The 24,087-nt window shown below is 39.5% G+C and overlaps 4 protein-coding genes and 1 long non-coding RNA gene across 5 annotated transcripts in view; 3 read left to right on the forward strand and 2 right to left on the reverse strand.

Annotated features, from left to right (window-relative positions):
• Positions 1 to 229: 229 nt before the first annotated feature.
• Positions 230 to 3,623, reverse strand: LOC110050232 (retinol dehydrogenase 8-like). Its single transcript, XM_020756130.2, has 3 exons — positions 3,122 to 3,623; positions 1,563 to 1,839; positions 230 to 1,252 (listed from the first exon to the last, which is right to left on the reverse strand). Exons 1-3 carry the CDS (start codon positions 3,384 to 3,386, stop codon positions 919 to 921), a joined length of 876 nt encoding a protein of 291 aa, XP_020611789.2. The 5' UTR covers positions 3,387 to 3,623; the 3' UTR covers positions 230 to 918.
• Positions 3,624 to 7,056: 3,433 nt separating this feature from the next.
• On the forward strand, positions 7,057 to 16,279 carry LOC110050290 (uncharacterized). Its single transcript, XM_089286224.1, has 15 exons — positions 7,057 to 7,128; positions 7,223 to 7,261; positions 7,435 to 7,508; positions 8,381 to 8,458; positions 8,941 to 8,989; positions 9,397 to 9,453; positions 9,822 to 9,911; positions 10,574 to 10,608; positions 11,027 to 11,181; positions 11,445 to 11,508; positions 11,652 to 11,748; positions 12,556 to 12,758; positions 13,808 to 13,931; positions 14,783 to 14,922; positions 15,380 to 16,279. Exons 1-15 carry the CDS (start codon positions 7,116 to 7,118, stop codon positions 15,653 to 15,655), a joined length of 1,494 nt encoding a protein of 497 aa, XP_089142350.1. The 5' UTR covers positions 7,057 to 7,115; the 3' UTR covers positions 15,656 to 16,279.
• On the reverse strand, positions 13,344 to 14,835 carry LOC149113673 (uncharacterized). Its single transcript, XR_016206316.1, has 2 exons — positions 14,741 to 14,835; positions 13,344 to 13,626 (listed from the first exon to the last, which is right to left on the reverse strand). It is a non-coding gene; the product is annotated as an uncharacterized LOC149113673 (long non-coding RNA).
• A 1,360-nt stretch (positions 16,280 to 17,639) lies between the features above and the next one.
• Positions 17,640 to 23,023, forward strand: LOC110050289 (apoptotic protease-activating factor 1-like). Its single transcript, XM_020756200.2, has one exon. It carries the CDS (start codon positions 17,820 to 17,822, stop codon positions 19,176 to 19,178), a length of 1,359 nt encoding a protein of 452 aa, XP_020611859.1. The 5' UTR covers positions 17,640 to 17,819; the 3' UTR covers positions 19,179 to 23,023.
• A 955-nt stretch (positions 23,024 to 23,978) lies between these two features.
• LOC110050361 (uncharacterized) overlaps positions 23,979 to 24,087 on the forward strand; it is an 18,878-nt gene continuing 18,769 nt past the window's right edge. Inside the window, exon 1 of the mRNA XM_020756280.2 lies at positions 23,979 to 24,087. This exon is cut by the window's right edge and continues 20 nt beyond it. Coding sequence (XP_020611939.2) covers positions 24,061 to 24,087 — 27 coding nt within the window. The 5' untranslated portion in view covers positions 23,979 to 24,060.

Here is a 24,087-nt window from a genome sequence, read left to right on the forward strand (position 1 = left end):
AACAAGCACGTACCCAAACTGTGGGATAAACATCTCCGCATTCCTCAAACCCGGACCGGAACAGTATTGTTGATGGGACAGGAGACTCCATTTGGCAGTTCAGGCAGTGGACATCACGATAGGTGTACACAATATCTCCAGCAGTTTTGTGCGTTCGCATTACTCTCCATACACTATGCTGAAAGCAGGGCCACAACAGGCAGGAATTGAAGCCAACAGGAAGCAAGAAATTGTTTTCCTTTTTATTATCACTTTGTACCACTACCCTTCCCTTATGAATCCCTTTTATGAAATTGAAACACTCCATTGTACATGATTGGAGACCAGGGGAGTTTTAATATTTAAACATAACATGTTCCTATCTAGAATAATATATAAACAAGCAGCTATCAAGACACTATGACCCTCAAGCTGTAGTATAGTGGAGCGGACGAAATAAACGTGCCTAGACATCTTTGTTCGTACCTTCAAGTTATTCCATTCCTGGGTAGAATCATGTCTGAGATTAAACCACGGTTAAACCACACGACTATCTGTAAAGCTGTGTATCCAGTGTGAAATCTCCAAACTGACTCTTGTTAGATATAAACCCGGCGAATGCCAGGAGACCGATATCTGACTACGACTTTCTCAACAGCTTTTTCCTTAGGCCAAACCCCACCCCACCCCCTAGGGTTCGATTGCCGACCGCTGTTCGGGAAAGGAGCCCGCGCTCCCCCTTCCCCGGAACTCATGTGATAACGACTGAACCGGGCTCGAGTGAGCGGCCGAAATCGAGCATGCTTAGTGTTTCTCTTCTTTGCTTCTCTCATTCACATTTTTATTTCGCGCGTTCTACTAAGCGACAGGTTAACTGACTGACCAAAACAGAATACCTATGATTACTGAAATTTAAAATTCCTCTGCCTGTGCAACAAGTTATTCTTCATCGAGGAATGTTTTCTTGACCATTTGAACCAAAGCATTTCCTGTTGGATCAACAAGTTTTTCCTTGATTTCTTCTGGGTTGTATTTTTCATTTGTTTGATAGCGTAGGTTTGGTTTCTCATTAAGTATGACCTCCCTTACGACTTCAGCAATCTCATGTGGACTTTGCATCGTGCTGATGAACAAATGATACATTCTTCCTGAAAACGTTTCCAGCAGTTCTTTGGTCTTTTGGTCAGCTTCCGACAATTTGAATTTCGCTAGAAAGGCTTTAGAGTTTTCAGGCCCTAGGGTCGCTGTGGGGCCTGTTTCGAGTATCGTGCACCTATAAAAGCAATCAAACAGCAGTAGTCAAAGCCATGCTAATCTAGCTACTAGTTACCAGATCTCTTACCGGGGAGGGGCGAACATGTCTCCCACAAGACTATCAATGCTTCTAAGTTTAAGAAATAGCCAGTGAACGATAACGAAATGAGGAACTCTGCTCTACCTAGTTCCCTGACTGTTTTCTCAGTTCCTTCGTCAGCTTGGGTTTTTATCTCTTCCTTGTGAGAATCTACCTAGTTAGAAACGGCTAAAAGCCCTGGTTGCCGAGGTAACGAGATTTTAACTGTTAAAGATTGCGAAAAATTTACCTGATATTAAAATGGAGCAGTGTAGGGGCCAAAGCTTCGCTCAGTCCTTCAAGGGCGAACTTAGTTGAACAGTAGAGTTCATTGAAAGGTGTGCCGACAACTCCCATGGTACTACTGTTGCTGATGATGTGTCCACTTTGCCTCGCTTTCATGTTGGGCAGCACAGCTTGGATTAACCGCAGGGCTCCAAAGTAGTTCACTTCAAACAGCTCTTTGGCCAGGGCCATCGGAGTACATTCTACCACGGTGAACATGCCACCAATACCAGCATTGTTAACTGCAATTGAATACAAGAGAGGAAGCCAATGATATTTTAGCTGCGTCGGGATAGGCGTAATTTTACCGAGAAAAATAAAAGAAACGGGCCCGATGTTTCGATACAGAATTCAAAGGCCACGTAAATATGTGATTTTAACGCCAAACTCTTCTGCATAAAAAGTAGCCTGCGTAGCAAACGTTCCTGTACGAAGAGCTTCTTCCACATTCTGGTCAAGCGCAAATTGGAGAAAGAGCAAAAAATCGACGAGGCAGAAGATGGAAGGGGGAGCACCACCACACCCTGCTTGGTCGACGTTTTCGCTCTCGCTCCACCTGTGAACGCAGATGTATTTCCGGAAACAAGTGACAGCCGGAAATACGTCTGCATTTGCGCGCGGCCAAAATGCGGAAAAAGCTCTCAGTAGGAGAACGCATGAAAACGCGAAGCAATATAGTTTGGTATAAAAAACATATATATATATAACACAAACAGGGGTGATAAGCATTGTAAATCAAGGCATTTTCATTTTTAACTTCGTTTTCCTCAGTCTTGGTTACTCACCTCTAATAATTATATTATCACTTTTGAAAATGTCTGTTTCTCTGCATACGAAACGTCAAGTTTAATTAACATAAAAATGCATCGCAGGACAATGTTTATCTCCGCTGTTTGTGTTATATTTTTAACATCTTCTATATTTTTAAAAAAATTCGAAAAACCTCTAAATTTGCATTACTGACCTTCTTTCCGTGTCACTGGTTTGTTTACTCAAGTGAGTTATTGTCTTCTTTCCAAAAGACGTTAGTTCTGACAATACGCTGATAATCGTAATCACGAGTATCAGGAAATCTCAGATCTGATTTCGCTTACCCCGATCGCCTCGGTCTCCCATTCGCGAGGCAAAAACACTGAGCTTAGCTGGTAACATTGCTTGCACTACTTGTATAGTTCTCTGCTTGGGAATGGGCGGTTTTAATTACTGGTTTCTTTTCTATTCCGTGTAACACTAAAATCAATCATTTTTAAAGACCTTTAAACCACCCAGAGAGTTCGTTAATTAAGCATACTCGTGAAGATTTAGGGCCCTTATTCAAAACGTTTTTAAATGGCAAAACATGAGTTAAATTCAGTGATTTAAAAGAAATGTCAGGGTTGGACATATGCTCGCATCTAATAAAACCTGGAGTGCTCTAAGGGTCAAAATGATGGTTTTGTTTTACAATTATGAAAAGAATATATAGCTATTCACAAGGTGTTCAATGACACATAACAATTCTCTCGAGGACCGCGATATACTCACATAACACATCAATCCTTCCCTCAGCGTCCAGCACTTCTTTTACAGCTTTCTCGACTGATTCATCACTACACACGTCCATCTGTTTGATAATCAATGTGTCTCCAAGACAGTCCTTTCCTTCTTCCTCCAGTTGCCCTTTCTTCGCTAGATTTCTCATGGTGGCGTAAACCTTGAAGCGTCTGTCAGCATCTTTAGCGAGAAACACCGCTGTAGCGAGTCCTATGCCGCTAGAACAACCAGAGATCAGCACGATTTGGGAAGCCATGTTGGTTCAATTTTTGATGACGGCCTGTTACTCCAAACAAATTCGATACGATTGCGTTGTTGAGTGAAAACTATGAGAAGACGAAAAGTAATTTGATGCAGTCCGAATGGATATACACTTGACATACAGAAATCAGCACATTTTCAATTATGCTAATTTGGTTTAAATTGAGATAGCTAATAGACAATAAAACCCGTCCATAAAGACACCCTGAAACTAATACAATTGTGGCTTTTGCGGTCGGGTGGAAAAACAAAAAATCCAAGGGAACAGTTAAGTGTCTTATTGGCCATCATCAAGACTTTATTTCAGATCAAGGCCGTGCTGCGTTCGTAAGAATTCACCGAGCGTATAAAATTAATACAGAAATAAAAATTTTATTGAAGACTACAGTACGAAAATTTAATTAAACTCCGTCGTTTTTTATTCTGATCTTCTTGCAGATTGTTTGACCGTCCCCCGGTATAGCGGTAGGGTCTGTCGCTGTCACAGGATCACCTTATATCTGCAAAACAAAGTGACGTTTTGCCAGATCCCATGTTAATTACAAATCAATAAAAAGACCCAAAAGACGCCACGTAATTTAAACAATTAGCTACTGAAAGTTTACTAATTGAGGAGGTATTGTTAGCAATAAACGAAAATGTTACTGGTTAAAAATATATTGATATTCTAACTTAAATAAATAACAGACAAATTGGAGACGTTACTTGGGAAATTTTGAATTTTACGAAAGAATGTACTTTTTGTTGTTTATTTCTTCTTCTTACTCCGTCGACGGTGACTCGATTTCCACCGCACTCCCCTGTCTGGTCAGGGGTGTCTGGTTTACATTCCCCCCCCGAGAAGAACTTCGGCTTTGGGGGAGGAGCACGGGCTCTTTTCGCGAACAGCGGCTGGTAATGGGCGTCGCTAAGGGTGACACCAGGGCACGAATTAACGCAAGGCAATAGGGAAAATGACTTTAATTTCTACCCTGTGCCCTCGCGCTCGCGTTCATTTTACTTCTCTCGCGTTCCATGTTTTGCATCAGGTCCGGCGGATCAAGAGAAAAGAGGGGTTGGTCGAAGTCTAAATCTTCTCAAACATTGAGTTCCTATTATTGATCCCCAGCTGATATGTCAGTGTACAACGCCAATATTTCCGGCCAATATTTCTGGCCTAGTCATAAGTATAAGCATGAGCCTTTCGCTTATGCTATGCTTAGGCTTGCGTCGATAGTGATGTCCGGGCTTAGAAGTCTGTTCAATTTTGTCCGGATTTTGTCCGGATTTTGTTCCATTGCGAACGAAGATTTTGAAGCCGAGACGTAACAATCGATTCAAATATATTTGTCATTGAATTCTTCGGTTTACCATGTTCAGATCTATTTAATCAACTCAACCCCAAAAGTAGAGTACAGATATGGGAATAGTATAGGTAATCCGATATGAATGCTAGCGAAATGTTTACGCTACCCGTAACTCTGTCGCTCCGGGAGGGAGGGGGGGGGGGAGAGACGAGAGACCCTGGGAACGAGATCAATAATAATAATAATAAAAATAATAATAATAAGTATCTAGGAGTGCTTGAGGCCAGCGACATGCTTCATGACCAAATGAAGGACAAAATCAGGAAAGAATACTTACGACGCGTTAAAAAAGTTGCCCGCTCGAAGTTGAACGGTGGAAACTTGATACAAGCCATAAACACCTGGGCAGAGTCACTCGTTAGATATGCAGGAGGAATACTTGAATGGAGGAAACAAGAACTTCGGGACCTAGATCGCAGAACAAGAAAATTGCTAACCATGAATGGAGGGTTCCATCCACGGGACTGCGTGGCACGACTTTATGTGCCAAGGAAGGACGGAGGGAGAGGTTTGATATCCGTAGAGGATTGTGTCAATCATGCAAAGATATCGCTAGAATGTTATGTCCAAACAAGCGAGGAAGAACTGTTAAAAGCCGTCAGGAGGGATGGGGATGAGAATGGAGAAACAGCTGCCAACTTTAAAGCGAGGAGAAGAACTGAAAATATTCAAGACTGGAAAGAAAAGCCGTTATATGGACAGTTTGCAAGACAGGGTGAAGAACAAAGAAGTGAGGAAACATGGACCTGGTTAAAAGAAGGAAAGTTCAAGAGAGAAACAGAAGCTCTTATCATTGCTGCACAAGATCAAGCAATACGAACAAACTATATTAAAACGATGGTTGACAAGTCACAGAATGACCCGAAAATGTAGAATCTGTAAGCAGAGTAACGAGACCATTAGCCATATTGTAAGTTAGTGCTCGAAACTGGCACAAAAAGAATACAAAAGGAGACATGATAACGTGGCTAGAGCAATCCATTGGGACCTGTTAGGAAAATGTGGGTTTGAACGAAAGGAGAGATGGTGTGACCATGTTCCAGACAGTGTACTTGAAAATGAGGATTACAAACTTCTATGGGACTTCAGTGTGCGAACAGACCATGAAATAGGGGCTAGGAGACCGGATTTGGTGATCATTGACAAGAGAGACAAGAGCTGCCAGATTATAGAGGATAATGGGGTGAGAGAGAAGGAAGATGAAAAAGTTGAAAAGTATCAAGATCTAGCAAGAGAAGTTCGAAAAATGTGGGGTGTGAGGACGAAGGTTATTCCAGTGGTAATGGGAGCACTGGGATCAATACCACTGAGATTGAAGGACAATCTGAGAGCCATTGAGGTGGGCATTCCTGTTGGACTGATCCAGAGATGTGCATTGTTGGAGTCGGCAAGAATTCTTAGAAAGGTGCTGGACTGATGTAGAAAGAAGAGAAAAAGCAAACAAGGGGTGTTTCTTGGCTTCCCTAGGCAACTTGTTGTTGCCCGGAGCCAATGACGAAACCAGCTTCAATATCATCAATAGCTGTGCGAATCTTTAATAATAGTAATAATAATAATAATAATAATAATAATAATAATAAATTATTAATTTATATTGGGCTTTTTAACATAAAATGATCAAAAGCGCATTACAATATTAAAATATTGCTCGTAAAGATAAGATAAGGATAAGATAAGATAAGATACTTTATAGTTACGCTTAGCTAATCAGCCAGTTTACAGGTAATCAACGGCCCGAGTATATTCAAAAAATTAAAACTAAAAATGTACAATAATTGATCATATAAAACTATAAAGACCTATAAACGCAGAGAACTAGAAATCTAAAGAATCAAATCACAATAAGTTCCATAACATTTGGAAATTCTCTCAAAATATTAATTGTGAGCCTGCCGGGCTGGTGTAATTTGAAAAAAATCTCAAATACCACAAGTTGTGGAAAATTCTTACTGATAACCTGAGCTTCCATACTGATTTATCTACAATTACTTATTTATTATACGACTTAAAAAATTACGAACGCGCGCGCCTGCGAGGTAGATTAAAAATCAACGATACATTGGCTGGCTCTCAGGCAATCTCAATGAAGTATTAAATTTAAAATTTTCTCAGTCATAATAAAACATCAAAAAACGAATATTTTCTATTCAGTTTGGTGCTGAGTCATAAGGTTCTTACAAATGTTTCAAGGATTTAAGCTGGGTCACTGCCCTTACGGTTAACATTTTTTACGGCTAACGGTTAAAATTTCCCAATTATTTGGCCCGTTTTATCCCAGACGATCCCAGACCAATCCTCCGGAAACTCCTTCAATTTTACGAGAGGGGATTGGATCGAAAATCTCAACGCACGCGCACAGGTGATGGTCACAACGAAAAATGGCGGAAAATGGTGAGGTTTTGAAGTTTGAGGTTAATAGCTCAAGTCTTCGACATTATTCCAACTAACAAACTGCGGTAACTTCTTTTTGTCGCTTTTGTTTCAGCTTCTCCCGCTATAGCTGCCGAAAATGAGGATTCTATAGGTAAAACAGGAATAGCACTATTGATAGGACATGTTATGTGAATCTCTCGATCGAATTTTCGGGTGCATTACTGGTCTGAATGTTTTGACAGTTTGCCAGATTTCTTTTTATAGAATTTGTTTGTATTTATGTATTTTATTTTTTTCTGTTGTTCTGCCAATTTTTCATTCCAGGAACAAGTGGCTCTGTGCGAATTTTAGCGCCGCCGAAGTTTATGTTGAGACAAGATACGTCTGGGAGAGTGACGGTACGTAAATAAGTGAAACATCCAATGTCTAGCTTGCTTTTGTGCTGTTTGAAAACCAGAAGGAAATATTATTTTATTAGCTTTTCTTCATTAACTCTTTAGGTACTTTTGTTTCAATCAAGACGAAGTGTATTCTTGTATTTGAATCGTTTAAAGTCTTTGAAGTTTCAATTTATTCACGCTGTAAATTTACGACGTTGGATCAGTATGGTGCATGTAAACGATTCCTTGTGCTAGCTAAACTTGTGTTATAGTTATGGTAAATACAGAACTCAACTCAAAGCACTAAAACCTGACGTCAAGATACCTCAAGGTTTTAGTAAAAACCTGGAGATTGATTGACTGCCGGATAAAGATAAATGAAGGGAAAGTGTCTGTTTTCTGTTTGTGAATAACTTAAAATATAATGTGCCTTAACCAACACAAGAATTAACGTTTTTTTGTTGTTGTTGCTTTTGTTGATGTCTGCCATTTTGACTACATGACCAGAATGCGAGAGACTGTCAACAAGTCATGAGTTTTCTGTCTAGCAAGCCAGTGAATCAAGAAAGAATTATAATCTACCTAAGAACTACAGATTTTGCACAGGACTGGTGCTAGACAATCACCTTAGCAAACCAAAAACAAAAATATGCAAGGAACTTGTTGTATCCTGTCAGCTTATAACCTGTTTCTGTGAGATTTTTGTATATCATTGTGAGACCATCCGTCTGCACTTAAAACCAAGCAAAGCTATTAATCAATATAAAAGCTATTAAGCCAATTACTTTTCAACACCCAAGTGAAAACTGCCCTTTATCCAAAGATGATTTACCAGTACCGGTAAATGCAATTGAAAGGGTAAAAATTGTTGTCCTTTGTTTTCACTCTAGAATGCTTATCCTGAGGATGATGCAGAGGAGGAGGAGGCTGAAAATGAGGAATTCCACTCTACTGGAGTTTCAGTTAAGGTACTTTAAAATATGTACTACTTATACAAATTTAGTATAACGAAAAAAGTGATGTTTAATTGTTAACATCTTTTAAGCTCTTTGGATTGAAAGTTTCGAGTTTCTGCTAATTTTGCTCACTCTGTAGGACGAGCTTTAAGTTTTGAAATCCTGTTATTTGAACAAGAGTACACTAGCAAGTCAGTTATTGGATGAAGGGAAATGTTTTTTTCCCCTCCAGACTTAAAGGAGCTCAGGCACAGCATACTGAGTTATTTTGGCCATGTACAAAATTACCTTTAAATTGAAGGAAATCCTGAAAATAGTAGTTTAGTAAGATAGATACATGTAAATGTCAAAGAGATAATAATGAATTAAGAAACAAGGATGGTTAAGGATGGAGAAGATTAACATGGATTACAAATGATAACCTTGAAAAATTTGGGCTAAATTTTCAAGATGTGCAAACCGTGACATAGTTCCTTTAACTTTTTTGTTAATAGAGATCAGCAGATATGGAGGAAAGGAATGATGATTCGGAACCAGAGGAAGGTAACAGAAGACTGATAAGAACTCTTTTAGTATTAAGAATATAATTAAATTGTTTTGAGCTTGTTATTTTCTTGATTAAAATCAATCTTGCAGATCCATTATTTGTCTGAATCGAGTTTTTATTTAGGGTCTTGCATTTATGTTACAAGTCACGGAGTATTTTGTAATGAAATATGGTAACCACAGATTTTTATCTGATAGACTTAAAGCAGATATTTACATCCAGAAAATTAATAATTCTTCTCTAGTCAATTGAATTGCCCCAGAGAATTGATTCTAATGTCTTGTACAGGTATATTTGTTAAAGGTATCTTATGTCAGTTGGTATACTACTGTAGCTGTACATTTGTGTATGTATACATATGCATGTTTGCATAAAGAATACATTGTTTTATTTTATTTTACAGCTGCTTGTTCATCACCAGTAAAAAAGGCAGCAAAACTTGAAAATAAAAATAATGAAGGTACTTGTTGTAACTGTAACTTGTTGTAACATCTTTACTATCTTGTTTAAAAATTACAATATTTAGAGAGGAAGCCACGTCAGCCTTAGCTGGTTTTCATGCGGGTTGTCTATCCTGGTTGAATTGGATTGTGGAGTGTTGGATTGTGGTTTTAGTGGAGAGAAGAAAACCGGAGAACACAGAGAAAAACCCTCAGAGCAAGGCAGAACCAACGACAGACTCAACCCACATATGGCACCAGGCTGGAATCGAACCCAGGCCACATTGGTGGGAAGAGAGCTCTCTCACCACTGTGCCAACCCTGCTAAACGTATTGTTTCACATTGTGATAATAACTATTCATGATCTTTTATTTTATCTACTTTCAGAAACAGAGGAAGTTAAACCTCCAAAGCTTCTATTTAAACCATCCATTCTCTCTGATGTGGCAAAGAATTTGACAAGTTCATCATCTAAATGTACTTATAACAATAACAATTATTTATTTGTTTTTCTTGTGATTCTGTGTTTAGGATTTATAATTAATAGTTATTATAATTAATTATTAAGGGTCATTACTATAAGCAAAAATGATGTTTTTTTGGCAAAGACAAATATACTTTACTTTTTTTAAAAAAAGAAGCAAAAAATCATGATTACACTGCCTATGCACTTGATTTTAAAACTAGCTGGATTCCTGGCACTTGAACAGACAAAACAATTATCACAAATAAACATAACATAGTTTGGGATCCAAATTGGCAGGAGGTTGTCTCTTTGGCTCTATATAAACATTACTGTGGCATTGAACTCAGGACTACCAAGAACAAATTGAGCTAGTAGAAAGGTAGAGGCTTGCACTTAAGACCGGGTCAATAAAGACAGAGAAATAAGTGGTCAGATTCAATCTGCAGATAACAAGTCATTTTCCATGCAGTCAAAGAGACTATTATTTTTAGCAATGCTTGACCATCTTCTTTAAATTATTATAATGGGCTTCACTCTAAAATAATATTGAAATCTTTATTATTTTACTGATGACATCTTGCAGGCCTAAAACACCATTGTTTCATCAGTCACCACATGCTCCTACATTTATAACTCAACAATTTGTAACTTAAATTCCTTTTCTGTCTTATAGTTGATAGAAATTCCACAACTTCTCCAGTTCCAAAGGTATGTACATCTTACATTTAGCCATTTTTAGCCCCCATAATCCCAAACTTTACAGTTCCAAACCTTTAAATCTGGCCCCTTTCTTGACAAGAAAGGGGCCAGATTTAAAGATTTTGAGTCATTCCATGAGTTTTGGATTCCATGCACATTTGGAAATATTTTAAAGAGAAAGTCTGTATTGAATGATTTATAAATCAAAGGTAGATCTTAAAAGTTATGATCTGACAGACAGACAGCCTGACTGACTGAAGAGTGAGTCACACGGAGATAAGGTTGTTCTGGGATTATAGTAATTATGCCACTTTGATCCTGAAATAAGCCTTTCAGTGCAGTAGTTTGAAAATGTTAGTTGCAGTGATATTTCTCTCAGCATGACAGGTTTTACTTAATGTTGCTTAATTCTGTTTATTTTTTATAGACATTTGGGGTGTCCAGTGGTGAATGTTCTGCTACAGAGCAGAGCACAGACACATCACAGCGCTCACATGAGTCTGCTCCTGGAGAGCAGCTGGCAGGAATAATTGGAGCTTCTTCTAAGAATTACTTTGAACAATTTCTCACTGGCCCAAAAGAGTGAGTTGAACTGATATAACTTCATGTTATTTGTTGTCTTCTTAAATAAGACATTGTTACATGTTTATGTGGGTGAACCTGCAGTTCATGCAAGCATTCTGTGAACGGGGAGTATGGATGTTTTCTGGAGCCACACAATATTTTCTGCAGAGTGGGATTGCAATAGATAAGATTAGCCTTAAGAAAAATAGCGATATGGGAATAAAAGTCTGGGTTGTAAGTGTTGGTATTCTTGTTACATATTGCAATCTTTCTCTTGCCAGATCCTCTGCTAAACCCCCAAGTGGATCATTTGTATTTGGACAAAACATGGGCGAACGAGTTATGGTGAGGGTTGCAAAAAACAGATCTTCTTCACTCAGTATTGTACAAATAATGCAGAGATGAGTGCAGATTTCCTGTGTTTCTGTCTAACACATTATAATAACATTGTGCATTATTTAACACATTGTAACATCGTATTCTGTTAGTTTTCTGCTGACAATACTACAAAGGAGGAAGGACCCAGTGAGACAACAGAGGAGAAACCAACAGACACCAACAGCACTTCTAAGGATCACAAAACAGGTTCAACAAAAATATCATAAAATAATAAGTTTGTGGAGTATCAATAGTGTAGTTTTAATGTATAACTGTAACAATTCACTGTCAGAGACAGCACACAACTCTATTTATGTGTTGCCTGCAGTGCAGGCGTCATTTTCAAATGGGACACTTGATACATGTAGATCAGGTTTTAGATGCTGCCATCTTGGAGTGTAATTGAATGTTTGACTGGTACAGAGTACCACCTCCCACCTACTCCCTCCACAAATTTTCCCTCACCGCAACCCTCCACAGTTACCAAATCCAAGATGATGGCCTAATACAACAATGTGCACTAGCGCGGCAATAATACACCTGCATTACAGGCTAATTTATGTGTCTCTTTAGGCTTGTATACACAACATGGCTCTTTAGTCTGTATTGTACACAATGTTACAGACAATAAGTTGCCCATGTTACAGCAGTCCTGTTTCTGACCTCCGACTATTAACCCCAAGGCAGTAATCCAAGGTATCATAGTAGGGTGTGCTAGGGAAGGCATTCTGGACCTCGACTAACACTACAACGACTATCTCATTTTACACCCCAGAGGTTATTTGCTGTTGTCTTCTTCGGCATCCAGATACAATAATGGCCCTAAAGATAACCAACAACTTGGAAAACACTTAACAAGTTTACCCTTTGGGTTTACCCTTTTACCCTTTGGGTTGGCCTGTGTTTGTTCAGTGTTATGTATCTTTGTTTGCTTGAAAGCTGAAAAAAGTACATTATGTAAGTTGTTTGTTTGCATGTACTTATGATCTGGAAAATGTGACCTTTTCATTGCAGACGAGGAGCTGAGAACGCTAGCCGATTTGGCACAATCCTGTGCAGATGCATCAGGTCCCAGCTCACCCAATCAGGATAAACCTCACAAGTCACTAGCTGAAGCAGCAATGGCATACCAGGAGGAGCATCTCAGTCCACCAAAATCCCAGCCTGCACGGGTGGCTGTTGTCACAGGTGAAGAAGAGGAGAGAAATGTTCTTCAGGTAAGTATTGGGTATCCTGTGGTTTAGTGGCCAACGGGATGTAGCACTTGAGATCAGCATACTGAGGTGCAAGTCAAGTTCTTGTCTAAAATGCCTTGTGTTAGGTTCTTACACAAACAGTTGCATACTCTTAAGCAGAGGCTAGGGGGTGAACAAATTTAGAGCCTCTTCATATGAGCCATGTCAATTGGGCTGGCTCAGTTTCTGAGATCTTGCCTCACCGCTCTTTCCTTTGTAAAAATTTTGTGTTTTGGAGATCTTGGTAACCAGGATGAAAATTTCCCATATGAACACCAGGGTTTCATTAAGGGCTGGGCACCGGACAAATTGACCAGCTGTGAGGATGATTTTGCCTCTTTAGTTTGACCATCTAGGGGAAAGTTTCTCTTAAGAAGAAGCTCAGTTCAAAACATTTTGCCCGGCTGTGAAAGCCAATTACCGTCCTGTGGAAAAAATTAATGAAACCCCTGGATTACTCTAGCCTGGGTGACCACAACAAAACTTTTGTGACAAATAGCTTCAATTTCACAACATAGCATCCAGGATGGCAACATTTTTGTCCTGTGTGTATTTCCACTTCAGAAGTATACAAATCACCTTTATTAGTAAAGTTACACAAGCCCACAAAGATATGATAGTTGCAAACCATGCAAGTTCATGTTCCAGAGTTTTGGTTTTGTTTCTTAAATTTCTTCCTGGTTGATATGGCTGAAATTTCCCATGTGAACCGACAACAAAATTTGTCCCAGTAACCAAGCCAGCCGGTTACCAGGCTCATGTGAAGAGGCCCTAAGTCTGCATTGCAGATTACCTCCAAGCTTTTGTTATACTTCCCTAGCAGTTAGTGCAATGGTAATCATTCAGAAACCTGGATGGAGAGAAACATTGTAAGAGCAATATGTCTTGGCTATAAAGAACATGCCAGTCACCCCAACCAGGGCTAGAACCTGGACACAATCTGCTGCAATAAGCCTTCGACAACAGTTACAAGAATTACATAAGGAAGTTTGTTTGTCATTATAACACCTTGTTAATTCTGTGTTTTTTAGAGCAATTGTCGGTTGTTTGTGTTTGATACTGTAACTCATTCGTGGAGAGAAAAAGGAAGAGGTGTGCTCAGATTGAATGACATGTGTCAGTCAATGACAGAAGGTATCTTCCAATCCAGGCTAGGTAAGTCATGTTCTCAGAATTCATAACCTTTTGAATAGAATACAAGGGAAATCGTAGACAAACAGCTGTGAAATTTTGTCATATGGCTATCTAACTTTCTTCAATTGTGACACTTGGCTCATAAAGCCTCTTGCATCCAGTTTCGGTAATTACACTGTATCTTTCAATAGGGCTATGTAACAGGGTTTTCATGAAGGGCTGGGCACTGAGCAAATTGAACAGTTGTGAGGATGATTTTGCCCACCTGGTTTGACCATCTGGAGGAACGTTTTTCTTACAAAAAGGTTCATTTTACAAAGTTTTGCCTGCCTGTGAAAACCAGTTGCCTTCTTGCTGAAAATGTTAATGAAACCCTTGCTATGTGATTATTACCAGGTGACTCCATTGTCCCTGCACAGGCTTCTATCCCTCTAACAATCCAGCAGGGTTGGAGCTGTTAGACACTAGAGTCTCAGCAATTAGGTTATTGAAACATGCAGGCTTCTGGCAAACTAGCAAGTCCAACGTGAATTTTGATGTCTATTAACTTATAATTAACTGACAAAGTTACATCACTGTGATTGGCATAGAGCAGGCAAATTTATCTTTGATTTTTAATTGCATTGCAATGCTCATGCATTCAAAAATTCCACATTCATATTAAATGAAGTATTACATGAAAGCTCAAGTAACTAAGGATTTACCCTATCAGTGATATTTGAAATTTTTTTCCAAATTACACTCGCCTAACGGCTTGTGCAATCTTGAGAGAATTCTCAAATATCACTCGTAGAGAAAATCCTTAATTGCAATTGCATTTATACGATTACCTATTCTAAGTAAAGTGACGAATGACGATGTGCTTTTTTTAGTGATGCGCACCCAAGGAAGTTTACGTGTTGTCCTCAACACTAAACTGTGGCCAAGTATGACTCTAGAAAAAGGAAATGAGAAAAGTTTACGAATCACTGCAATGGATAGTGAAAAAGACATTAAAATTTACCTTATAATGGTGAGTACCAGTTCAGTTTCTGTTCTTAGTACATGGTTTGAACCCAGGAGTATCAGTAGACTGACCTTGGAAGTTGGTACACTAACTTAGAAAAAAACCCTCTCAACAGATGTCAACAACTACTGGCATCTTGCAAACGACTTATTCCCGACATAAACGAAACCAACAAACGGCCCTCTAACAGACCGACTTAATTTGACTAACAGTAGATGGACCTCAAACAGACTGACTTAATTTGACTAACAATAGATGCATCGAAACTTACTAGAACCGACCAAAGACTGTTGACAAATTTTACATGGCGTTTAGCCATTACCATTACGACCAATCAGTTTCAACAGACCAGACTTCCAACACCATCTACTAAACATTCAATGAACGTGCCATTCCTGAACATCTCTCTTCAAGAACATTAGTCACGCGTACACGTGATGAGCCTGTTTATTTTCTCCCGCAGGCCGCTCCAAACGATATCCAGCGTTTGTGGACCGCCATTGATCGTCGCATCCAGGCCTTGAAGCGCGGTGAGGATGTACAAACACAGGAAAAAACCGCTGACAAAGATCATGAGGAAGAAACCAAGACCGAGCCGGATGATGAACTCAAGGGGACTGAGCCCGAGGACGATGATGACTCGGTCAAAGATCGATGCGAGGCCCCGGATGACAGCAGTAATGAGTCTTGTCCCAGGGAGGAGGGGAGGAAAAAGGAAACGGTTGCTGATGACGATTAATAAGACATTGAATAAACAGTGATCGCGAACAAATTCTGTTACTCAATACAGTACAATACTGTGCACTCTGGAACAACTTCCCATGTCAATTCTATGTGACACTGACGTAACTGTGTGAATATTTCGTCTCATTGGCGGCTGTCACGCAACCCTTCTCACCATAGTTACTATGTTCTAACCGAGGGGCGTTGCATGACGACGCTTGAAATGAAGCCTCTGAAGACCAGAAAGAACTTAAAGAAGAAGAAAAACATGGACATAACTTGTTTGCCGACCTACAACACTGAACTTTCATTTTGCTGCTGAATTAAATATCCTTGAATTAATAAGCAATCGCCACGTTTGGCCTCTTCAATTCACTTATCACGCACAAAGTATTTTTCCTTTCTTCGTGCGGCGTGAGCCTGCGCGCGAATCCACTGGATCACGTGAGAGATGCCATACCTGTCCCAATACAGTTGTAGAAAGTAGTTTTTACATTTAGTGGCCTCTTCCAGATTCAGGTCCACAGGCGGGGTATAGGCCCGTAGTGGACAATCTCTGTCGTCTTCGCACACAGTTAGTATAGGAAATAGATCAGACGGCCTCTCTCTTAAAAAAATAAACTGAAACATTTTCAAGTGACACTTGTGATTTTTAGCGTGTTATTTGTTTGGTACGGTTTTCTTTGAACTATGTGTTGAAAATCATTTACAAATTAAACATTTCTTGAAGGATTGTTGTCATCGCGCATTTGAGGTGTTATATCAGAAACGATTTTTTTTATCACATTTCCAAGCTTCGAGAACGGAGCTGAACATACACCTCTCGTAGCGGAGTACCGTATTTTTAACAGACTTTGAGGTGTTTGGAAATTTGATGGCTTGCTCGAATTTTTGACGTACTAAGCAACTCAATCGAACCTAAAACTACGTAGAAAAACGGGCAAATAAAATCGTAAAATTCAATAATGACTAAGATCCAATATCAACTTATGATGATATGTTAATAATTTGGGAACAATCAAACCAGAAATCTCTGTACGGACAGTACCTGTCATGTTCGCATGGGAAATTTTTCCTCGTAGACAACTGGACTCCTGCTATGAGAGAATAATTACAAGGTTTCATTCCATTTTGTATCGTAATTATAAAGGACTTGTGATCCGGGCTGAACTGTTGTTCAAAACCCTTTATATCTACAAGGATTTGATCCAGTTTAACTAGACTCCTTTTAACCTGTATCTTCGGTGTAGATTGCCCAAACGGAAAATAAGATATTGAATTGGCAGTCTAACTGGTTGGTTATCCTTTCACCACTAGGCCCCATGCTATCTTACAGTTGATTTACCCCAGAGTCGCTACGTTATTCTCTAAAGGGAATGCGCCTAAACTCACTTCCAGAGTCTCCTTTGGAGCGTGCACTAATTTTGATTGGATGAGAAGAACTGGGAACTCGTTACAAAAGCAATGTTTCCGTCTTCCACAGGCTGTTTCCCAGTTTGACATATTGGTACTCATCGATCAACCCTTCTGGTTACCAATTCCCGCTGTCAGCTTGAATGTGATCGTCAAAGGGGGTTCCACGAAGCCGCTTTACTAGAAATTATTTTGCTGTGGCGGGATTGACGGTACTGGTACTAGACGGATTATTTGTATCTCAGATAGTCTCTGTCTAGACAGAAGTAGTAATCAAACTTGATAAAAAATGTAAGACTGATCAAACAGTTGGGTCGAAATGTTCTCTTTTCCAGTTCTAATCTGATGCAATATTTTGTCAGCTAGGTAAAACTTACCTCCATCACGGCCTGAGGTTAGTTTAACCCAACTGTGCTGAAGATGGATTATCGATCTGTAGCAAATGAGTTGCAAAAATTGAAATGCTAAGGCAGTTTTACATTCGACTCACTTTGTCCCAGACAATCAATCACCGCGGCCACATGGCTGTTGAGTTCTTCTCCACCCTCCCCTCCTGCCCTCGCAGCTACCACATGAGCGCCGCTGAATAAAAGAGGCCAGGTTACTCGGTAGGAGACTATCAAAACAAGAAATGTGACTCAGTTGAGTTCACTGATAAATAATCCGTTCTCGAGAGAAGCAAGTTCTTCACTTAAAAAGAAACGTTATGTCGGAAGAAAAAATTCAAACGAAGAAAAATTTGATATTCCTGGATAATTTTCGTTGAAATGGGGACTAATGCTTCAAATTTACGCAACACGGAAGAATTTTCGCTCTCCAATCGTGCAGCTGTGCCGCGTCTGTCGGGCAGATCACATCGTTCTTTGCCGACTGAAAATCGCCATGATCACCTTTTCGACGTTGTCATACAACTAAAACACGAAGACAAGGACATTTATTCCTGTTTCTTTCCAAGCGACGACGATAGCGTTCTTTTGACGGCCTCTAAAGTAGAACAAACTACTTTCCTGCGCCACAATCGGGAATTTTCGTCGATAAGATTGTGGGACCTGAATCGAAGGCAAATCAACACTGGCTTTTTGGCAGATTTTCCGCGCTCTTTTAGATCCTGTGATTTTTCTCCTGATGGGCAACTGGTCGTTTGCATTTTTAGCGAAGACTCGCTAGCTTTAGTTAGAATGAGATCGTGGAAGACTACCAGCGCGGAGGTTGTGCACATGCGAAGATTTTGGCGAAAGAGAAGAGGAGTATTAATGTGCTGTTCGTTCTCGCCGGATGGTCGCTCTCTTGTCGTGGCATCTAAATTAGCAGGAGATTTAAATCATATCTGTATAATCGATATTGCTACTAAGAAGATGGTGAGAAAAATGAAATCGGCTAAAAATTCCAGCTCGAAAATTCGTGGACACGCGAGGTCGTGTGTATTTTCGCCTGATGGCTTGTTCCTAGCGGTCTCTTGTACTTCTGGACAGCTAATTGTGTTCGACACTCAGGATTTTCATATCCATAGTAGTCTTGACTTGGACTCGTCGACGTCGGCCACGTGCTTGTGCCTTCCATTCCGTCACACAAGTCGCCGATCACTCAGTTCTCACTTGCAATGTTGGTATTTATTTGATCCTCGGTACGGTCACAAGTACTTAACGTCATGTCTAGAAGATGGCACCATACAGACATGGTCGCTTGCTGCGGATGAACCTGGCCTTACTTGCATTCAGTTTGCTTATGCATTGCAAACTCCATGGCAGAAGATTAGATCTGCTGCCTTCTCCCCTGATGGAACAATGCTTGCGGTCGGTACCTCCGATTCAAAAGTGTTAGCCCTGAATTCAGAGAGCTTACATGTTCTATTTGTCCTCAATGCACATCTTCAACCAGATGGTTTAAGAACATGGTATCAGAACACAGAAGTGTCCTGCCTGGCGTTTACAAGAACCTGCCAACAGATTGCCGCTGGTTACAAAGATGGACGAATCAGGGTTTGGCAGTTGCCTTTGATTTTAAATCTTCAACACATGTGTAGATTGGTCGTTATTAATCATGTTCCTGCACGGGAGATTCCCCAGTTACCCCTCCCAGCCCATTTGATTAGGTATCTTTTATTCTCTCCCCTGAAGCAATTCTAATTCCTCGTCCAAGGGCTGCTTGTAAATTACAGTAAAGGGCATCATTTAAGATTAAGTGAACTGCGGTGGGTTAAATTTTCTACACATTTTACTCCATCTGGATGAAGCATAATTTTTTCCATCTGGTGATAGTACAGTAAAACTAGTATTAAATGGATCCAGAAAGTATCCACACCTCTCCTATGGTGGGATTTTTGGTTTGAAACCCCTACCCCATGCCTCTGGAAATTCCAGTTTTGGTTCATACTTTCCGTTAACAATTTTGGCCCTCAAGACTACTCCTCTACCCCTTGGATTTTCCAATAACCCTCCTTGGGGTGGGTGTGGATATTTTTTGGAACCACACATTAAGTGGACATCGGCATTGAGCTTAGCAAGTCCCGAACCTCTCTTCCAATATTTTCTTTAAAACAAACCCAAATTAAGTAGGCATCTCTGTGTCTGCTTAATACTGGTTTCACAGTATTATTATCCACAGGGTCTGTCAATCGTGATGCATTTTAAAGAAATTCAAATTTTAGTTAAATCCAAAGAAATCTTCATTTGCTCGAATTTTCTCCAGGAACTGTGAGTTATCTCATCTGTCATCTGGTCTGAAGTCTGGGTTCTTCAGCATCTCCTTGATAGTCAACAGCAATTATGCACCAGTCCAACTGAGACCTAAGGATCCCATGTAAAGGGTCGAACAATTTATCCATCTGAGATCAATTAGCCATTTGAGATGAATCATTTGTCTGCCTTAGATGGCAAAATCATCAAGGTATAAATCTGGTGTTTATATGAATATTTATGCGACAAAATTAGTCCTCAGCTGATTCTTCTTTGAGCATGTCGACAGAAGAATCCAGTGAAGACAAATTTTGTTTTCTGTCTCAGAAGGACAAATCATCTCGGATGGATAAAATAATCATCTAATAAAAAATGTGGCATTGGATTGGTCCCTAGTATAAATTCGGCCAATGTACACTTTTTTCACCTGGGAAGGAAACGCAAAGCATATGCATGCAAGCTGCCCAGTATAATGTCAGAGCCTGGAAAAAATTTGCTACCTTTGAAGTTTTTTACCCCAAGGTGGGGTATTCTGATTGTCACCAGGGGAACGTGGGGTTGGGATTTACTTTGGCAGGTGCATTATTGTTGTTTTTCTTGCTTTATTCTTGTCAGTAAGTAGTTTGGAGCTAATGGGAATCATTGTTAGCTAAACATCTGGTGTGTAAGGCCCTGTGTACACTACCCTGGAGAAATTCGAAAACACAGCTTTATTTCTACAGTTATGCCTTCTGTCCACACTAACCCGGCGCGAAAACAGAGCTTTTCGAAAATGCTCTTCCAACCGTAGGAATTTCAAAGTTCCGGCATTGCGTTTTAGTGTGGATGGGAAGCGTTTTGAAAACAGAGCTTTTCAAAAACAATGAGGTCATGACCATAATGTGATTTCCCTGCCCAAGTTCGGTAAATGATTATAGTTGCATTGTCATATTTCTTTGGCGTAGCGTGGACGGAAAACGTAAATTTTCAGAGTGAAAACATCATTTTCAAGTTTCTCTGGCGTAGTGAGGATGGGGCCTATTAAGGCCGCAACAGCTGGTTCAATGATATAAGCCATTCCACTGTTGTTTTGCAAAGTGTAGGGGCAACTACAGAAGTATTCATTGTAATTTTAAGCATAACTATCTACCTTTGTATGAGGTTATACTTCGTCAAGGTGTACAAAAGGTTGTATTTTTGAGAAGATATATTTATCAATTTGTAATATTTAAAACAATAGTACTTAACAATAGTATTTGCAAGGAGAATGTTATTTGTAATATATTAGTAAGGAAATGTTGTTTGAACATGTTCATCAGTGCATTGTTGTGTTACAATATTATTCATATCATGCAGGAATTTTAAGAACCTGAGAGAAGCACTTTACCTCATGCTCCTCACACTTTTCATGTGTTCTTAAGAATTCAGAAATGGTTATGTATTATGCAACCATGCACAAGGAACAAATGTACTATTTTCTTTTGTAAAGTGTTCAATGTGTGTGTGCTCAAACTTGTCACACAATTTGTCACACATGTCACATATGTGGTAACTCAATAGATCATGTGTGACACTTGGTGCATGCTTTGTGGCTCTATAGTGAAATTAAAGGGGTGTGCAGAGTAAGGCCCTGACTGGCTGTTGAAGTAATGTCAAACTCTCCTTATGTTTCACAAGGGAATACAATGAATGTTGTTGGGGTAGAATCAAGCAATTTATCATAGATCACTTAGGACTTTATTTCCTGGCACCCCTTAAAAGAGCACACAATTTGTTGAACATTTTGTAATAAAGGTTTATGTCTCTATGTTAAGTTCTTGTATCATAATGTAAAAGCTGTACTAGATAATAAGTTGTTGTTGTTAATATTTAACATGATTTCAAACAGCTCATCAATGTACCTTCATCACAGTAAAAGCTTGGTTCTCATATCCCACCAACCTGCCTGTGACAAAGTCGCTAGTTGCAACTGACAACGTTCTGCAATCTGTTCCAGTGGGTCCCCAGTACATCTGCGACGGATCGCAGACATACTCAAATTAGCGCGAAATGCAAATTAAATTGGCACAATTTTCAACCATTCCGTCTGTAAATATGGATCAAATCATCTTACTGGAGTGCCAGTAAGCCAGACTTTCTTTTTAAGCTCTTTATATACTTGGAGAAGTTTGTTCGGATGTTGTTGTATCTTTGTTGAGCAGAAGCAACATCAATCCTCAGTGTATTAGCAGCTGCTCACCAAGCATTTTTGTTTACTCTTTGGTCTTTATACTCGTGACAGGACTTGTCATATATAACTAGGTACTTTCTTATTTCATCCATTAACATGCAGTTGCTTGTGACATCCTCACATGTGACTTCATCCACCATTTTGAAAGTAAGAAATTGTAGGAAAAATTGAGTTGTTACATCATACATTGCGTCAGCAGATGATGTTCACATAAAATATTTTCATCGCTAACAACAGCTGGCTTGCCTGCGAAGTTGAACCCAGCTCAATTTCACAGGCAAGCCAGCGGTCAATGCCTGGGACAGATTATGATTTGGCGATAAATTTTCACATATGCCGTAACAGGTATGTTGGCAGCATATGAGAACCAGGCTTAACCCAACAAAAGTGCCTTTCCATTGTAGAATAGTATTTGACAAATTGGCACAACCCCATTCATCAGTGATGGCAATGTTTACAATGTTGTGGACGGAAATTAAATTTGAATGATTTCCCTCTTGATTGGCAGTTTGAGTTTGAGAATATAGCGCATAGTGCAAAAGCCCTTGTTATATCAATAACTTCTTCTGATCCCTCTTACCATTGTGTTGTTAATCATTTTAAGCATAAATTTATATATGCTATTCTGTACAATCCTTCGAAATCCTCATCAATCTACTGGTGTTTCTTTAGTTACTTTATTGCAAGATCTGTACTGTAAGTTGTGGACAAAGATATTTTCCTCCCTTTTATGACTGAATAGAGGAGCAGAGCAAAAAATAATTGTAGCATCCAAAAAATAAATAAGTTAAGTATTGCATGAAAAAAAAAATGAAGATAACAGCTTTAAAATAGTTATGTCTAGTAATATATCTTGATCAATCCCGAGTGATGTAACAATATTTTAAATAATTATTTTCTACTCATGAAGCTATACTTGATAATCACAAGTAATTTCAAGTATTTGGTGAAAAAGAAAAAACAGTGTTTATACTGTATATATTACCAAGGAGATATTTATTTAGTTCCAGTACAATGGTAATGCTTACCAAAAAAATCTGCTGCAAAACTTGTTGAGTGAATATTAATAAAATGAAGAATTTTGTGAGATTTGTTAGTGATACAGGGGAGTAAGGGGGGAGGGCTGGTGGGTGGAGAACCCTGCCCCTGTAAAATTTTCTGACTACAGTCAGGCCTCTCTACAACGGCCACCCTGGGGACAGAGTTTAAGGGCCATTGTGGAGAGGTGGCCATCGCTTGGAGGTTAAAATAAGAGCACGTACCACAACTGGGACAAAAATATGTGGGCACTGTAGAGAGGTGGCTGTTGTGGGGAGGTGACTGTAAATACAGGTTTGATTGTGCGTGACATAAACAAATGACTTGGAAGAGGCATCAAATTCTTTTTGTTAATTTTTATTCAATGAACAGGGATGAAGAGTTTTACAAAATGTCTCTAGTAGTAAGTTACCTTTAGAGTAGATCAATACATTAGTTTACCTCAGTTCACTGTCTTCTGACAGGACTGACTCCATGGACTCCTTAGGGGTGAAAAACTTTTCAAATTACGCCCACAAAACAGGATGTTGGTACCTCTTAGAGATTCTTTTCAAAATTTCTGATGAGATGAGTAACCCCGTTCTTTTTATGTGGGAGTTCCACTCTCCCCTGGGGCCAATTACCCATGAGTGCTTGAGTGTCTGTTAATAAATTATCAGACTTCTTAGCTCTATCCAAAAGTATATCAAATATTGGGTCCAAAATAATTTTAATGATTAATTTTTAACAGTAATAATAATTTTGCCTCCTAGGGTTGTATGCTCCACAAATCCAACCTTGTTTCCAGGACTTTTTCCTTTCAAAGGAAAAGTACAGTTTCTTGCCACAGGTCTTGTTATTTCATGATCCAAATCCAATAGAAAAGCCATAGACAAGGCTGCTAAGGAAAAGTTTTGTTCACCTGGCTAGTGAAGAGAGCTCTGCACGCATTGCGTGCTATTGCGTGCTAACAACAACCCCGGCCCACCCCAGCTAGGGTTCATTTTTGCGCTATATTTCCGCGGGTGCTCATGGGTAGCTCGTGTTTTGCAGCTTTCTCCCTGCACCGTAGTCGAGTCTTGGGGAAAGGTGCATTTTGCTCGTAAAATGGCTAGTATTCAAGCAGAATCGTCT

This window comes from Orbicella faveolata, unplaced genomic scaffold (genome assembly GCF_042242905.1).
Source record: "Orbicella faveolata isolate gen_17 unplaced genomic scaffold, um_ofav_v1 contig_14, whole genome shotgun sequence".
Classification (NCBI taxonomy): Eukaryota; Metazoa; Cnidaria; class Anthozoa; order Scleractinia; family Merulinidae; genus Orbicella; species Orbicella faveolata.